This window comes from Talpa occidentalis, unplaced genomic scaffold (genome assembly GCF_014898055.3).
Source record: "Talpa occidentalis isolate TD23 unplaced genomic scaffold, MPIMG_talOcc4v2.1 talOcc4.8, whole genome shotgun sequence".
NCBI lineage: Eukaryota > Metazoa > Chordata > Mammalia > Eulipotyphla > Talpidae > Talpa > Talpa occidentalis.
This window is the reverse complement of record NW_023605194.1, coordinates 19,309,106-19,326,753: the sequence shown is the minus strand read 5'-3', so window position 1 is coordinate 19,326,753 and position 17,648 is coordinate 19,309,106. Positions and strand designations below refer to the sequence as shown.

The following is a 17,648-nucleotide window of genomic DNA, read 5'->3' as shown; positions in this document are numbered from 1 at the left end:
GCTCTTCAGACAGGCCTGCAAGAGAGGAAGGGGAGCAGGGGGTGAACTGCCGGGGACTTGGATGGGCAGGAGAGCAGAAACAGGGAGAGGAAAGCTGGCTGGGGTGGCTGAGCACCAGGGGCGTAGGCCACCATGGGAATATGTGATCACTGATTCCACCCCCAGGGGTGATCGGGTCTTCTGCTTGGGCAACTTCCATAAAGGCATAAGGAAAAAAGAATTGTCTCCCCAGTGGGCTCTTGGCTCCTCTCCTTCTCCCTGGGGAGCCCTGAATATCACCCTGGGAGGAGAGGGGAAGCTATTCCAAAAGTTGAGTGAGCTCAGAGTCCCTGTAACATTTGGAATTACTTCTGGCAGGGGTGGGGAAAGGCCTATCTCACCCCTCTGGACCAGGAATGTCAGCCGGCCATCACCAGCATAAAGCCACGCCCCCTCCCACACACACTCTCCATGGAGGCCCCTCACTCAGGGATAGAGAACTCAGGACTCCTGGAAGGAAAAGGAGGAAGAAGGGGCGGTCTGAGGGGCTTGCAAGGAGGTTATATAGGGACGATGAGGGCTGAGAGGCATAGGGTAGAGGGGAGGAGAAAGACCTAAACAGCGGCCCCAACCCCAACACACACATGCCAAATGGGAAAAGGACATTATTATTCTCCATGCAGCTATACATATTTCATGTATGCACACATACATAGCAACAAATATGTCAGTACCCCCTGCAACATGTTCATAGCAACACCCTCTAGCACACAGAGACACAGGCACACACACACACATTGCTCAAAGACACACCCTCATACACACTCTTACAGTCATAACAAATATTCATGTAATGGAAAGGCACATGCTTGTTTTACACACACATAGTCATCAAACAAGAACACACAAAGAAATACCCAAATATTTCACTGGTTCTCATTCTCCAGGGCACACAGGAGACACAGATATATCAGACACAGAAACCTGCTAGTCACAATCACACAAATACAGATGGACACACACAGATACTTAGGCAGGGATACACACCCTCTCCCCTGCCCCCACCAGTCACCGATATCTGGAGGGGGAAGGTTGCATCACACCTCTCTCCCACCCTCCTTCCAAGGAGTAGAATAGATCTTGTCCAGCCCAGAAGGGGCCACAGAGGGATAATGGAGCCTCTGGTGGCAATGCAGGGTAGGGGCAGAGGTCAGGAGCAGCAGCCCTGCCAGGCAGGTTCCTGAAGCTCAATGGGCCACCCAGCGCATCACCAGTGCAGCCCAGCCTGGAGTCGCCTCGGTACTCACCGCTGCTCGCCTGGAGCTGGGGCCGAGGAGAGGCTGGGAGAGGCTGGGCCCAGTTCAGCTGTGAAGGTAGCGCGGCTCCCCGCTTGCTCCCGCTTGCTCCAGGCCCGCCCGCTTCTCAGTCCCGCCTCCTCACCCCTACGCGCCGCTCAAGCAGAGCTAATCCCCCCACCCACCCCACCCTACCCAGCCCCGCCCCGCCCTCTCCCCGAGCCCTGAGCCCCAGAAGCTGTCCCCCCAATACACACAAGATCTCCGCTGGGCTCTCCCGCCAACCTGAGACCCGCCCCTGACGAGGGGGAGGACGTTTAGGAGCCTCAGAACATCATTTGCCCCACCCCAATCATGTCCACGTCCTTCTCGTCCACTGGCCCCTGAGCCACAACGCAGGACCCAGCTGCACACGCGTGTCCCGCTCCAGACCCTACGCGTGTCCCTAGGAGGCTGCCACATGACCTGTTACATGCCACACGCGCTCCCGCCCCCACGAGCACGCGGCCGCGCCAACCAGCACGGTTTGGGTGTAGACTGGACCCGCCCCCTAAATTTAGGAGACCGTTAGGTTATGGACGAGAGATCTAGGGAACACCGGCCCCAACCTTCCGGAATTCTGAGTCTCAGACCCAGAAGACACAGGAGACCCAACCCTGACCACCCACCCAGGGTGCAGCAGGAGGGATGTTAGTCAGGCTTCAGGAAGAACTTCCTCGCTCCTGAGTTGATGTCCAGTCTATCTGGGGATAAGAGGCTAGACGGGATAATGAGGGAGCTGGAGGAAACAAGAACCCGGCAACCCTGTGCCCTTGGCCAAGGTAGAAGGGGGCCCAGCTATTTTAAGACAGCGCCACTAGAGTTACTATGACAACCTCTCCCTTAGGGAAGGCCAGGACTGTCAGGCCGTGACCTCGGGAGGAAGAAGGGGTCTGTTGGGCTATCAGGGGGTGCGAGGACGTGTCAGGCGGGGGCGCGCGGGGCTCACCGCGGCGAGGGGCGGCGCGGGCTCCGCGTGGTGCTGAAGGGGACAGCGCCAGGTTTGTCGCACTGCGCAGGCGCAGAGGCGCAAACAAAGCGGGGAGGGGAAGGAGCCGCGCGGCCGGAGGTGGTGCGCGCCGGCGAGACTCTATGTTAATAGAGGTGCGTTGTCCCAGCTACCCCCACCCCAATCCGCCTGGGGAGTAAGTCCCTCACCCAGGTTAATCCTTTTCTGGTCCTCGCTGCTGGCGTCACCCTTCTGGCTATATTGGGGGTGGGGAGGGAGCCGGGGAAGGAATTCTGGGAAAATCTGGATGCTTGAGTTCTTTTTTGCTTTATTTATTTATGCATACGAGAGCTGGGGTACAGGCCAGAGGTCTGGGAGGTGAGTGGATTCACCAGAGACAGAGTGGGGAACAGAACAGGCAGACTGACCGAAATGCACTGCTGAGGGAAGCAGCAGGCAAGACAGGAGAGGTCTGCTGCGCCATGTGGGTTGCTCCCTGGCGGGCCAGGGATCGAACTCGTGCAGGGATCGAACTCGTGCTGCAGAGGCTGTGGATTGCTTCATAGTGCGGTGCTTAACCCCTTGCACCACCAGGGAGGCCCAGGATGTTTGGGTTCTTTATCCCTGACTCGCTTGTGGACTGAGCGCTCCCTATTCCAGGGCCTCGGTTTCATATTTAAAGTGGAGGGACAGCACAGACCAGCCCACCAGAGGTGTCCGAAGATCAGATGATATAATGGGGGAGAAGTAGCCAATTATAAAGTGACCAGTGAAGCGGTGGCACGAAAGTAGAGCGCAACCATGCTGGTGGTCGAGGGGGCAGCTCTCAGCGACTGCAGTCACCCTCAGCGTCCTTCACACCCTCACCCCACCAATTTTTGATGGGAAAAGAAAGCACTGCTCCAGGGGGTTCCCAGAGCTGACCTGGAACTAGGGCCTGAGGAAGCGGGGAGAGGGAGGCCCAGAACTATGCCCAGAGTTCTGAGGCGTCACTGCCTCCAGGGTGAGCTAAACCGCAGACCCAACAACTACCCCCCCAGGCCAACCAAAAAGTACTCTTGGTACTTCTGAGCACTCATTCTTAGGACTGTATACCTGGTGGGAAAAAGAAAGGGAACTGGCTGGAAATATAGTCCTCCTTAGCAATCCCTATGTCTCTGCCCCCCACCCCCACTCCCAGGTATAAACCTGCCCCAAATCGTCCGGGAGTGGAAGGGGCTGCACTGCTCTGTACTCCACAACCGTGAGGTTTGGGGATGTTTGTTTGATGAAGAAAAATTCTAGCCTTGCCCATTCATTCATTCATTCATTGAGTCACCCCATTCAACATTTATTAGACACCGACTAAGTGCCAGACAGTAAGATCCTGGGCAGTTTCTCTCCATTTTTCAAAGCCGCTAAACGCGACCCGAGGGCAGAGTGTGTCCAGAACCAGGGCGTCCTGGCCCCGCCCCTTCTGCGTTGGGCCTAGTCTGCTCCTCCCAGCGTCGCTTCACTCAGCGGCGGCCACTGTCGCAAGAGGAAAAAGGAAGCCAGTCCGTAGCCCGTCGCATTCTCCAGCCTGGGATCTCAAGCCCAGTAGCCAAGAAGGCGCGCTCTGATGTTACCCCCACCCCGGTCTGTTCTGCCTCAGTCTCGGGATCCATCCCGAACACTTTCCGAGAGGCGCCTCCGTAAGACGGCACTCGATTGAACCCGCCTGTCTCTACAGCCCAAGGAGGCGGGTTAGCCGCGGCCGCTGCCAGGCCAAAACGAGTCCTTCCTGCGCACGCGCAGTAGACAGCCGATGGAGCCACCGATGGAGCCGTCCGGAGGGGAGCAAGAGCCGAGAGCCGTCAGGTACCGAGCACCGGAGGGACAGAGAAAAGGAAGAAGGGCCTGAGGGAGGGGAGCTGAACCCGGACCGGGTCTGGGGGCCACTCTTGGAAGCCGGGGCACAGGAGCATAACGGATACGAACTCGCAGGTAAAAGCGGCCCTGGGACGCCGTCGCAACCGTCCCTTTACTCGCAGGCTCCTGGACCTGCCCTGGGAAGACGTGCTGCTCCCACACGTCCTGAGCCGGGTCCCGCTGCGCCAGCTGCTCCGGCTGCAGCGCGTCAGCCGGGCCTTCCGGGCGCTAGTGCAGCTGCACCTGGCCGGGCTGCGCCGCTTCGACGCGGCTCAGGTGAGCGGGGAAGAGGGGGAATGCGGCCCGCCCCCGCGGGCGTCCTGCCCCCGCCCCGCCTTCTGCCCGCCCCCTCGGTCCGTCTGCCCTTCCGGACTCCCCCGGGCCTCCCGGAACGCCGGGCGAGCGTCCCCTCCCGCCGGGGGACTCCCCAGACGAGCACCGTGCGGACTCCGAGGGCTCGGGGGTCTCTCCTGGGAGGGCGGGTGGCAAGTCCCGAGGGTGGGCTGCTGCCGGGAAAGAACGCCTCGGCGCGGGTGGGCAGCGCCCGCCGGGCTCCCGGGACACGCTGAGGGTCCAGGCGCTTCCCCGCCCGCAGGTGGGGCCGCAGATCCCGCGGGCCGCCTTGGCCTGGCTGCTGCGGGACGCCGAGGGGCTGCAGGAGCTGGCGCTGGCGCCGTGTCACGAGTGGCTGGCGGACGAGGATCTGGTGCCGGTCCTGGCGCGGAATCCGCAGCTGCGGAGCGTGGCGCTGGCCGGCTGCGGGCAACTGAGTCGCCGCGCGCTGGGGGCGCTGGCCGAGGGCTGCCCCCGCCTGCAGCGCCTGTCGCTCGCGCACTGTGACTGGGTAGACGGGTTGGCGCTGCGCGGCCTCGCGGACCGCTGCCCAGCCCTCGAAGAGCTGGACCTCACCGCCTGCCGTCAGCTCAAGGATGAGGCCATCGTGTACCTGGCGCAGAGGCGCGGCGCTGGCCTCCGTAGCCTCTCGCTGGCGGTCAACGCCAATGTGGGGGATGCCGCGGTCCAGGAGTTGGCTCGGAACTGCCCGAAACTCCAGCATCTCGACCTAACCGGCTGCCTCCGCGTGGGAAGCGACGGCGTCAGGTGCCTGGGCCTTGGGTCTGTGGTCTGAGAGGAGGGCAGCCACTTTTTTAGCCTCTGGGGCTGGGAGGGGACTGAAGTAGTCAAAAGGCAAAACTGGGGTTTCTGAATGTTTCCTCTGCCTTGGCACCCCCATTCTGAACAGGAAAAGCATCTAGATTGCCTAAGCAGAAATTACAGTTTAAAAACTTTCCTGAGTCAGTATTTACACATTGGGAGACGTCACATCCCAAATTAGATTTCTGGCTTTTCTTCAACATGGGTAAAACTTTGCAATCTTGGGCGATGCTGAAGCGCAGATTCCCCCATTAAAAGAAAGGAAGTTTCAGTTTACTGCCGGCGTTGTTTAAGACCCTAGTCCAGGCTGCTTCCCTCATGAATGGAGGGAAAAAGGATGCCCGACGTGGAGGGAGAAGGGCTTTCTGGCTCCCCCACTGTGGGTATAGTGGCTTCCTCCCTGCCCTTTACCTTACCCAGCTCCTTCCTCCCCACACCTCCTCCTCCCACCCCAGGACATTGGCAGAGTACTGCCCGACGCTGCGCTCCCTCCGGGTGCGGCACTGCCACCATGTGGCAGAGCCCAGCCTGAGCCGCTTGCGGAAGCGGGGTGTGGACATCGACGTGGAGCCGCCACTGCACCAGGCCCTGGTGCTGCTGCAAGACATGGTGGGCTTCGCACCTTTTGTCAACCTGCAGGTCTGACCAACCCTCCAGTGGGGCACAGCTGGACTGTGGGGGCCCCTGGAGAGAGGCCAAAGCCCGGCCCCACCCTGGAGCTTCAAATAAAGAGCTTTTTACCCCCTCTTGCCTGGCGCTTCTGCCCTTCTGGAGATAGGAGAGACAAGGTTGGGAGAGGTACGACAGACACAGTACCTCCCCCAGCACTCCAGCACCCCAGCTGTAAGGCAAAAATGACCAGAATGCACTCACACCTTCCTGGGGCCACCTTTACTATGCCCATGGGCAGCTCTAAGAGGTTAACACTGGAGCAAGGAAGTAGAGAAAGTAGTAGGGAAGGGAGGAAAGGAGTTGGGTGGGCCCTGTGTGGGGTGCAGGGCTCCTGCATCCCTCTGGGATCTGAGCCTAGAGAGGCTCAGGCAGAGTCCGGCGAATGCCTCAGTGGAAGCGGTACTTTCTGGCTGGCTTGAGGTTGATGTACGTGGCCTTCATCTCCTCAGCCTCAGGGTTCCGCACATCTTTGTATCTTTCCCCTTTGGTGCTCACCACCTGGTTGTCAATGTAACGGATCAGCTTCTTCGGAGCCTGTCAAGCAATAAGGCAGGAAGTAGTAAAAGCCAGGAGACAGTCCCACTCACTCCACATCCCTAGCAGCCCCAACCCTCTCACCTCCTTGGGAGCCATGGGCCGGTGAATCTTCTGATCCTCTGCACTATCCACCATCATGTACCTGCCAAAAACCGGCTGGGTGAAGCTCATGCCACCCTTGGGAAGCCCCTCAATAGGGCCCACCCCAGCCCAGCTCAGCCTCACTTCTGCAAGATGAAGGACTTCAACTCATCCTTTTGGGGGCCTCTGAGGCGCCGGGGCAGGTCCTGCAGAGAAAGGAAGCCTGCTCAGACCCATGACACTAGAAGTTGATGGGGCTAGGGGTGGGGCTTAACACTAAGGTGGAATGTAGAGGAGGCTACATGGGCTGGGGGACCCCTGGCAGAGGATACCTGGTTTGGGCCATCCCAGGCTGGAGGCCCCTCCTCCTTCCCCTCTACGATCATCTGCACAGCTTCTTCCAAGTCCCCCCGAGCTTTGGCCAGCACCCACTGAGCCTGCTCCACTGAACAGGTAGGGAAGACCTCCAGGAGTACATCCACCCCTGGCAGTAGCTCCTCCTCAGCGCCGGCTGCCTGTAGGTATAAATGTTGACAAGAGGCAGAATTTCCTCCTTTCCCCTAGGTGCCCCCTAGCTTCCTCATCAGTACCCTCTAGCAGTACCTCATCTTGGGTGTTCCCAGCAGCAACAGAAGACCTAGTCTCTTCTTTAAGTTTTTCAGGCCGCTGCAGGGGATCTGGGGAGATGGGCACCTGACCTTGGACCTCCGAGCTCTGTGGTTGCATGTTCTCTTAAAGAGGCAGAGAGAGTATCAGGTTTGCCAAAGGCTTGGGGGTTTGGGGTTGAGTAACCCAAATGTTGACCCCTAGACTCACCTTTGTTTCTGGCACCACTCAGCTGCCCTGAGAGCTTCTGCATCATGTCCCCTATTGTGCCCCTGAAAAGACAAGGAGGGTGGTGAGGGACAACTGTGCCCCCTTCCATAATCAGCCAGCTTCCTCCTTCTCTTGGCCTGAACCAGGCCCTACCTTGGGATGTGCGCAAAGCCAGGCACATAGGCTTCCATCATCTCAGTGAAGGCCTCCATATCAAAGTTCTCCTCTGATGGGCCTGATGGGCCCAAGTCCTCTAGGACCCCAAGCACATAGGAGAAGATGACCTCATCCAAACCACTGCAGGAAGAGAACAGGTAAAGCTCTAGGTAGGACATTGGATACCGCCGACACTCCCACTTAGCCTGAAACAGCCCTCAGCTTCATAGGGTCTATAGCCAGACCTCAAGGCCAGAGTGTAGCCCACCCTCCCTCAGCTTTTTCCCATCTGTACAAGGTGACAGAGACAGGATAAGGCCATACCAATAAAACATCATCAGCCCTCCCCAACCTCAGGAGTAGGGTTGAGCGCTTTCCATCTCAATCTTTCCATTGGTCAGGGTGCAGAGTGCTGCGCAGCAGCTCCAACCCTGGCCCTGGCATGATCCTTCTGGAAGAGCGGCTTCTACCTGAGGTCAGCCTCTGGGAGGTGCGCCTGGACAAAGGCAAGGAGGGCTGCACTGACAATCCTCTCCAGCTCCATGTTCTCTCCTCTTCTGAAGGGACACAAGACGTAGGGTTGTCAGGCCCTCTTCTGCCTGCCCCTTTCCACTAGGCCAGCTCCGCCCTCCTGGCCTGCTGTAGAAACCATTTGTTGATGTTACCCATAGCTTTCGGCCCTCTAGTCTTTCCCTGCTTCCACAAGCAGAGTCAGAACCCCTCCCTGCCCATCTCTCCACCTCCTCTAGTCTGAGTCAGGGCAGGGCATTTTCTCAGGAGACTGTCTCCTGAGTGGAGTTCCTCCTACCTCTTCTGACCTCTCCCCACCTCCCCACACCATTCCCTAGTAGCAGGCCCAGACCCTCTGGCAAGAAGCCGGGTCTTGAGATCACATGCCTCCTAATTGAGGAATCCATCATTGAAAGGGTCAGTTAGACCCCAAGTTCACTACAAGGGGCCCATTGTACAGTCCCCCTCCCCCCCACAAGTAGGCCTCAGAACTGAATTCAGCCCTTCCCCCACCCAGAATGGGCCACCCACCCCTCTGCACAAAGGGATTTTTCTGGCTCTGGGGCCCAGATAGAAGGAAGTCTTTCATGACTTCTCCCTTCCTGCCTAACCCCTGCCCTTCCAACATGTGGGGCCATCTGCATAGGCTATCCTTCCCAAGGCCTGTAGAGCTCGGCAACAGCTGGCCTTTGCCTACCTCTCCAACCTCACTCGCCCCACTGTTACCACACCAATCTCCCTGCTGTTCCTCAGACTTGCAGCCCAGCTTCTTCCAGATACCCACATGACTCAGTCCCTCTTCTCCTCCAGGGCTCTGCTCAAATGCCCCCTGCCTCCCCAGCCAAGAATGTAAACTCCCAGATGAGGGAAGGAAGGACTGTCTTATTCAATGGCTAGCACCTAGAAAAATGCCTGTACTTAGCAGGGGCTCAATAAATACTTAACTTTATTCCTACTTACATGCTTTTGGCTCCCAAAAGTCTATATTTGAGAGTCAGGAACATGTAGGTGGTAATGACTGCCTGGTTTTTGAAGCATTCCTCTCTATTTCTCTTCTATCTCTGCCCATTCTTCCCAGACTCCCTTCTCTGTCCTCTCTCCTCTGCTGCCCTCTAAATGTGGAAGCAAAGTTCAGGCTTGAAGCTGCTCCTCCTCTCTCCTCACTATGCACCCTCTCTCTCAGGAAGATCTCATCTAGGTCCACATCTCTATGTACCAACTCCATGTTACCAATTCCCAAATGTTCAGTCCTCTCTTTCAGTCTCCTCCACTGAGCTATACACTTGTACATCTGCCACCTACCACCTCCATGTGGATAACACGTCCCTCTCTCTTTCCCTCCTCCAAGGCTGTCCTCAGCAAATGCATGCCCCGGCACTCAGAGCTGTTCCCATCCTACCCGCTGTCTCCCCACATCTAACTGGTCACCAAGTCGTAACCAACATCATTCAGCACAGCTGCTCCCCATCTCTATTCCCACTCTGCTCCATCTCTTGCCTTAACTGCAAGAGCTTCCATCCCCTTCTCCTCACTACCATCTCCCCCCCAACCTAGTCTCCACACCACCGCATGCGAGCTTTACAAAAATCGTGTTTTTCCTCCTTAAAAATCTATCAGTGATGTCTCACTACCCTTCAATAAGTCTAGAATCTTTTCTTGGTCATGGATACAGGGCCTTACCCCTGTCTACATCTCTCAGCCTCACCGCGTACCACACCACCCCTGGATCAGTCCCCTTCAACCTGGCTTGCTTTCAGTGTGCCAACACACAAGCTCCTTCATGCAAGGGCCTTTGTATGAACTGTTTCCTCTGCCTCGACAAGCACACACCTCTACCTCCTCATTTGTCTAAGTCCTTCTTGCCTTCTAGGTCTCAGTTTAAAATTCTTTCCTAAAGGAATGCTGCCCCTGCCCCTCTAGAATTAACTGGTTTGGTCTCCTCTGTTACATCCTCATTGCATATCATACTTTTCCTAACTTAACAGCACCCCTCACAGCTATTATTAAACAATGATTTGGCAGTGTTTAATGTTTTTTCCTGTTTCTTCATGAGGACTCACCTGGCATGTTCACCAAAGTATACACAGTATCTCCTACAAAGCAGATGCTCAATAAACAGTTACTCCCTCATTTGTAGATAAATAAACTGAAACTCAGTGAGTTTAATGAATTTCCTTGTCATCTGGCTTGACTGTGACAGTCAAAATTTAAATCCAGGTTGCCTAGTCAAAATATTCCAGGGGTTGCTCTGGGGATGTGGTGATATCAAGACTTTCAAGTGGATTGAGACAGGGCTACCATCTGCTGTCACAATTCCCTGATCTCCTTATAGCACAGGGGTCACTCTGGAAGGCAGGACTGAAAAGCCCTGGCCTCTTGCTCCAGAGTAGCAGAACTGCTCAGCCAGGCATACCAGGTCCCATCATGTAGCTTCCCCAAGAGTCAGCCCCTCCAGAGACCTACCTTGAGTTACAGCAAATCCTAGTTGCTGACAGTTGCCTGTTAACCTTTGCTAGGACAAAAGCATGAAAGCCCAGTTTCTAGGGTATAAGCTCTCAGGGATATGTGTGATGCCTCTAGGTATGTATCTGAGATCTCAGGGTCAAGGAATTGATTTTGGGAAACTCCTCACTGTGCCCAAATAAAGTTTTCCTATTCCTGAGCCTTTATTCTAACTTGTCTCCTATGGGAACATTTTCCCTCCTCTTGTTCTTGGGCTGCCTAAACTTTAGGCAGCTTTCAAAGTATACAATTTCTTTCTTTTACCCCTCCCTATCCCCTAGCATGTCTCATTATTTCTTCTCTGTCAAGTGGCTTTTCCTAATATTTCTCCTGCACAGTCCCTGAGTTGGGGAAGCTACAGCCTGAACAGCCAGTTTTCTCTAGGATAAAAACAGGATTTCCATGAGACTTTTCAAAGTCTGGATACAGCATGCAGAACCCCCTTATTTCCTGAAGGCTTCAAGTCAGGTGATGCCCATGTTGTCATGAGTTTTGTTTAAAAAATCTCTGATGATGATAACAATAGTTGGCATTTTCTGACTATTTATAATGTGCCAGGCATTGTTCCATGTACTTTACATACATTAACTTACCTAATCCTCACAAGAATCCTAAAATAGAAACACTAACATCATCAACTTATCCCCATTTACCCAGAAGCACAGTTAAGTAACTTTCCCAAGGTCACATGTAAGCTAATGGCAGATTTACACTCAGGCAATCTGCCTCCAGACCTTCACTGTTAACCACCCACTAAACAACCTTCATGGTGGTGTGACCCCAGCCTGTTCTGATCCTCTTATCCTGCTTGGTTTGGCCTTCCTGCCTACCTCAGAATCTTTGCTCACACTGTTCTTCCCTCTCAGAAGAGCTTCTGCCTCCTTCTGCAGGACTGACTTCCTCCAAGTAGCCAACCCTGATTACCCATCCTTACTGTCCCCAGCTGGTCTGAGAGGTGCCCCAAGAATAGACAGGCACAGGCTTGCAGGCTTGTGCTCTCGATGCTCTACACAGACCCCTTAGACAAATTTAAGCAAGACTGGAGGAAAGCGATCATGCTCTTCCCGTGGGGTCCAGAGATGCTCAGGGTGAAGGGAGAGCAGAGGCCATGTGGAGGAGGACTCCTGCGAGGCCGTGTGTAAGATCCTGGGGCACTCAGAGAGTCCAGCCGAGTTCTTCGGTGCTTTTCCCGGCCCCTAGGAAGCCTGGCGCCTAGGGCGCCAGTTCCATAACAAAGATACCAGAGGACATAACTGCACCCCGAACCCCAAGTCAGGACTTAGAAGAGCCAAGGACGCTGGGGAACAACGGATTCCGACATCCAAAGTCAGCGGGAGCACAAACGGTGGAAGGGGGGAGCACAGGAAGTGGGATCGCGATGATGGCCGACCCCTGAAGCAGGAGCTCTCTAAACCAGCTAGCGGGGTGCCTGTAAAGGTCCAGAGGAGTGGGCCCGAAGGCACGGGGATGCGGTTGCGGCCCCGGGGGACACATGACGAGGGAGGCCTGACCAAGCTGGGATGTGCCTCAATATAGGCCACGGCGAGAATCACATATGGGGTCCAGCGGGTCCCGGGGGGTACTGTGGGGGAACACACAGGACAGGTACCCTGGGTCAACGCTCTCCGCGACACTCCTAGCCCTGGGCCGGGGGCTGGAGGGGAAATCACCTGCTCCGTCGGGCGCCGCCGGCGACTTGTCCCGCGCGGTGCAGTTCTCATCCCCTAGCCCCACCAACGAGATCAAAGGCGGGGCCCAGAGCGGTTCTCTTCCAGAAGCGCCTCAGAAGCCATTTTTTCAAAGGGCAAATGCCCGGAGCTGGGCGGAGCTTAGGGTTCCCCCCACCCCCCCGCCCCTCTCCGTTCTCGTTTGCCTCGGGGCTGTGGACGGGCTCCCGCGGCGGCCATTTTTGTTATGGACGGGGAGGAGTTGGGCGTGGGGATCTCCAGTGGGTGGAGTCGCAATAGCTGACTGTATTCCCGTCTCGTTTCTTGTGATTTGCCAGAAATTTCCCATCTGCTTTATTTCCTCGGCCCCCAAATCTCCGTTCTCAGGTTCTGTGGCTTTCTCCCCCTTTTTTGCCCCTCCCGCCCTTCCATAGACCCGTGGCTCTCGAGTTGGGTCTAGTGACCCTGACTCCCAGATCTGATATTCTTCCTCAAATCCCAGTGCCTCCCCCTTTTTGTGCCCAGTCCAGGTTCAAGCTGTCAGCTTGTAGGTGCTGACTTCCTCGTCATATCTGACCCCTTAGCCTTTCCATAACAGCAATGTCTACCCAAGAATTGGGGAGTTAGGGGCCTCCCTGGTGGCACAAGGGGCTAAGTCTTAGCACTATGAAGCTACTGCCAGTCACAGTAGCACGAGTTCAATCCCCACTCCTTCCCCTCCCCCAGCAGCTGGCCAGGGAGCTAACCCACATGGCCCAGCAGACCGTCAGTCTGCCTGTTCTGCTCCCCACTCTGTCTCTGGTGAATTCTCTCACCTCCCAACCCCCCCACCCCCCACCCCTCCACCCTGCCCCTGCCTACACCCCAGCTCTTGTATGCATAAATAAATAAATCTTTAAAAAAAAGAATTGGGGGGTTACAAGATCTGGGTCTTGGGATGATGGTGCCTGGTTTGGGTGGGGGAAAGGGCACAAGGCGACATACATGAGGATCTGAGTCAGATCCAGGACTGCCTTAGGTAGGCCATGCCTGCCTCTGTGGCTTCATTGGCAGGACTCCTCATTTAGGGTAGAACAGCTGAACTCCAGGACCCAGCAAGGTCTCAGCTTCTTTTTTCTGTTCCTTCTGCTTCAGCATCCCCTGCTACCCTACTGGGCCTTGTGGGTTAGTTCCCTGGGGGATGGAAGGATTGCTGCAGTGGTTGCCCATAGCTTTATAGTGCTAAGACTTAACCCTTGCACCACCAGGGAGGCCCCAGGGAGGGAGACACTTTTCAGGATTATTTCCATTGTAGGGTGCTGGTCACCCAGAGTAGTCCTTGTCCTCAGGAAACTCACAGGCCAAGGTAGAAAGTCCTATCTTCTCTTCTCCCAGAAGGGCCAAGGCAGTGCCAAAATATGGGAAAAAAGGGGTATCGCTGCTTTCTTTTCTAGCCCTGTCCCTCACTGCAGACTCTCATCTCCCCACCAAAGTCCTCTGACCTCAAAGAGAGCAAGAATTGAGCCTCTCTGGTGGTGCAGGGGTTAAGTCTCAGGGATTTCACACTATTGCCACTGCAACATTAGTTTGATTACCAGGGGCCCAGGGAGCTGACCCACATGGCCCAGCAGACCTCTCCTATCTTGCCTGCTTTTCCCCTCAGCAGTGTGTTTCAGTTAATCTGCCTGTTCTGCTCCCCACTCTGTTTCTGGTGAATCTTCTCACTCCCCACACCTCTGGCCTACATCCCAGTTCTTGTATGCATAAATAAAAAAACAAATCTTGAAGAAAAAAAAAAAGAACAAAAATTCTGGCTCCTGGGGAGAGGGGACAGGAAAGGGGAAGGAGGTATGAGGGAGCACCTTCGGCTTGGCGTCTCCCATAAAAATAGTGCAGCTGCCAGCCTGGTGCTGCTGGGGTTAATGAGGGGTGGGGTGACAGCCACTTTGAACTCTAGCCAGGCAAGTCCTTGGGAAGGGGTGAGGGATGGTTCCATCAGCTGCAGGCCTCCTCCAGCCCTTTAAAGACCATCCTTCCCTTCCTTCCCCCAACCCTCCTAACCTCGCCATTGCACAACACTGATGACTCTTCTCTCAGTACCACCCTCTATTCCGGGAACTTTCAGGTTTCCTCAGTAGAGCTGTCCCTTCCTCTGGCCCAAGATTCCTCAGACAGCCTTGTAACTTTTCATCTCCACATCACCTTCTTGAATGGCAGTTGAATGCAGATAAATAAATATCATAAGAAAGAACTTCCTGAGCTTTCAAGGAAGGGTGATAGGAAAAATTTCTTAGGGGAGTGCCTTCATTCTCAGCTCAAACTCTGGAGGGTCCCAACTTTGTGCAGCAGATATTAGGTTCTGGGGTCAGAGGATAGAGACCCCAAGAGACAAGAGACACCACAGATGCAAAGACATATACCAACTATGAGGTAGGGGCTCCAGGGAACCCTAGTCCTGTTTGGGATTCCACAGCTGGTTGGAACTTGAGCGCCTCAGGTCTTCCTCCCTCCCTCCCCAAGATGGGAACAGACTCCCCAGCTCTTTGAAGCCACACCAGGGAGGGGGCAGTAGAGTAGTGCCTCTTTTCTCCTTGCTCCCTCAGATGAATTTTACAACTGGTATTGGGTGCTTGGATCTCCTCAACTGAAGGGAAAAGTTGGCAGCCTATGCTGAAGCTTTCCCTAGCACATCAGTTCCCCATCAGCCAACTTCAGAATGAGGAATTGATCTTGAATTGGGCATAAAGGGCAAATTTCCCAGACAAAAGAACAGAGAAAGAACTCAGATGGCTGGTCTCAAGGGGGTGGGAGAGACCCAGTCAGAGATTGGTTGAGGAAGGGGATACTTTGAGGTATAGAGGTGGAGCTGGAGGTGGAGGGGTCTCCACTCTTTCTTGAGGTCTGAGAGGGTTCTCTGGGCAGCTTGCCAGGTCCTCCCACACCTTCCTCCTTTCTCAGAAGAGCCAGGATGGGGCGGGGGCGGGAGTTGGCTGGGGCGGGATGAGAGTCCTATTTAAGGATGCTCAGAGAACATCCCTGCAGATCCAGCCCCGGGAGGGAGAGAGAAGGCTTCATGGGTAAGTGTGGTTCCCTTTGCCCCATCTCAAGCAGACTGGGGGTTTCCCTCTTCAGGCATAGGCTGAAGCGCTGCCTTTTGAGTGGGGATAGCACCCCAGTCCTCAGTTCAACTCCCCAGAAAGTGTAAGTATATTTCAGGGAAGTCTTATTCTTCTACTTCCCTTCCCCAGACACTTCAGATATTTACATGATGTGGGGAGATTTCAAGGAGCCGAAATTCTGGGGGTCTCGCTTGGGGGGGTCTCATTTTGGGGGTCATCTTTGGCCCAGAAAAGCCCCCATCTGCAGAGAGAGGCCCTTTTCAGGATACATGATCTGGTTCTTCCCTGCAGCTGCACATCTGACCCTACCAGGAGGATACAGGGGCAGGAGATGTTGGGACAGACTCCACAGAACACATGAGATCCCTGCTATGCTACATCAGTTCCTATTGGAATCTAGAGACTCTACCCTGTCCCTGTTTATGGATTCCTGTTTTCAGCTTCAAGTTCAGAGCCTCCCTGGGATAGGTGGAACCTTGAGATCCTGGATTCCTCATCTGATCCCTCCTAGGGATGGTGGAAATTCACAGAACAAAGCTCAGGAGGGCAGCATCAAGGCCTGGAGGACTTTGGCCACCTGGCTCTGAGAACTGAATTCCATAGGCTGTGAGCTCTAGCAAATGCCCTAGGAACTCAGTTCTGGTGCTCGGCTGTGCCACACCATCAGTGCTGATGTCACAGGGAGTGGGTAAGTCAGGCACACAACATCCCAGCCAGGTGCTCCTCCAGGCAACTATCTTGCCACTGGCCAGATCTTTTAATAACATCAGTTTGGGCTACTGTTCGCCCAAAGACTCCTTCCATTGCTGTCGTAACCTTTACTTAGCTTTCAAGCCCGATCTCCCATTGCTCTCTGCCCTCTAATGAAACTCTGTGACTTCCTCCTCCTGCTGTCATGCTTTTATTCATGTGACCCCTCCTCAGTTCTTGGGCTACCTCCTTTCCAGCTCTATCTGTTGGAATCCTATCCATCCTTCCAAACCTCTCAGATGCCTCTTCGAAGCAGCCTTTCTCAACTCCCTCGTGGTACATATGATCTCTTGCAAATCCTCCACATTCCTCTCCAGGGAGGCTTGATTCATGGACCCCTATGGTCTCTAGAAACTGTTCAGTAAATGTCCTTGCATTTTACTGAGTCTGTCTCATGTATGAAAGGGGCAGCTTGGCCTACAGGTTAAGGCTATGCCAGATTTCCTGCGTGCTTTCTCCATGTGTAATATTCGGTAAATTGTTAATCCCTATAGGCTGCAATTTATCTGTAAATGGGAATAATGATGATTTCCACATCAAGATTTTGTGAAGATTAAATTGAATGAATTGATACTTTCTATGCAAGCCTTTAGCACAATACCTGCACATAGTAAATTCTCAAATATATGAGGTTGTTAAGATTCTTATTATAGGGGCCTCCCCGGTGGCACAGCGGTTGAGCGCTGGGTTGCGAAGCTGCCCGCGGCCTCTGCGGCGCAGGTTCGATCCCCGGCTGCTCCCCGGCCACCAGAGGAGGGTCCCACATGGCGCGCAGACCTCTCCTGCCGCCCGCTGCTCCCCTCAGCAGTGTACTTCGGTCCTTCTGCCTGCTCTGCTCCCTGCTCTGGCTCTGGTGAATTCTCTCACCCTCCCGCGCTTCTGACTGTACCCAATGCATGTATAAACAAAAAACAAAAACAAACAAACAAATAAATAAATAAATAAAAATGCCTCTATTAAAAAAAAAAAAAAAGATTCTTATTATACTCACCTGAGTAGAATGTGAGCTACCCAGTTGGAAGGTAGGATAGGGCTTCAAATTAATCTGCCATGCCTTATTAGGTGGAGGGTTCCACATCAAATGTTAGGAACGGGTGAGGCTGGAGTAAGGCCAGGAGGAGGAGGAAGCCATTAGGATCAGGGTTTGCTGGTCTGAGTTCTGCTGGATTCTAAGAGCTCTGTATTTCCACCCACATTGTGACCTTGCGTGAGTCACTCCTCTCTGGCCTTGGTCTCGCAGCATAATAATAAATCAAGGGGGTTGAACCAGGTGAACAGCAAGGTCCCTGGCAGTCCAGTTGTTTTATGAGTTTTGAGCTTTTAATGGTTAAGTTCAAAGAAAACATCAAGGAAGGAAGCATGTAGCTCTCTGCAGGGCTTCCTTGCCTGCCCTGGGCCTGGAGCTGGCAGTGGAGCAGCAGTAAGTGCTGACTGAGCTAAGTGGCAGCACCTCCTCCCTGATGCTGAGGGGGTGCCTTTCCAGGGCAAACGTGGAGGCCTCAGGGAGGAATGTTTATGAGCAACCCAGCTCTTCAGAGACTGGAGGCTTCAA

The 17,648-nt window shown here is 54.6% G+C and overlaps 2 protein-coding genes across 6 annotated transcripts; one reads left to right on the top strand and one right to left on the bottom strand.

Moving 5' to 3' along the window:
• The first annotated feature begins 3,734 nt into the window (after positions 1–3,734).
• FBXL15 (F-box and leucine rich repeat protein 15) lies at positions 3,735–6,773 on the top strand. Its single transcript, XM_037496043.2, has 4 exons — positions 3,735–4,101; positions 4,275–4,428; positions 4,748–5,253; positions 5,763–6,773. The coding sequence occupies exons 1-4, from the start codon at positions 4,049–4,051 to the stop codon at positions 5,950–5,952; spliced, it is 903 nt and encodes a 300-aa protein (XP_037351940.1). The 5' UTR covers positions 3,735–4,048; the 3' UTR covers positions 5,953–6,773.
• On the bottom strand, positions 6,184–17,228 carry CUEDC2 (CUE domain containing 2). Of its 5 annotated transcripts, none has more exons than XM_054690324.1 (9): positions 17,088–17,228; positions 8,040–8,126; positions 7,567–7,710; positions 7,414–7,475; positions 7,201–7,328; positions 6,930–7,112; positions 6,742–6,803; positions 6,598–6,658; positions 6,184–6,513 (listed from the first exon to the last, which is right to left on the bottom strand). In XM_054690324.1, exons 2-9 carry the CDS (start codon positions 8,111–8,113, stop codon positions 6,367–6,369), a joined length of 861 nt encoding a protein of 286 aa, XP_054546299.1. In that variant the 5' UTR covers positions 8,114–8,126; positions 17,088–17,228; the 3' UTR covers positions 6,184–6,366. The 5 variants fall into 5 exon arrangements, with proteins under 5 accessions (XP_054546299.1, XP_037351936.1, XP_037351937.1 ...); XM_037496039.2 differs by lacking the exon at positions 17,088–17,228 and adding an exon at positions 12,252–12,388 and having other exon boundaries at positions 8,040–8,208; XM_037496040.2 differs by lacking the exon at positions 17,088–17,228 and adding an exon at positions 12,252–12,388 and having other exon boundaries at positions 8,040–8,205.
• Positions 17,229–17,648: the final 420 nt, after the last annotated feature.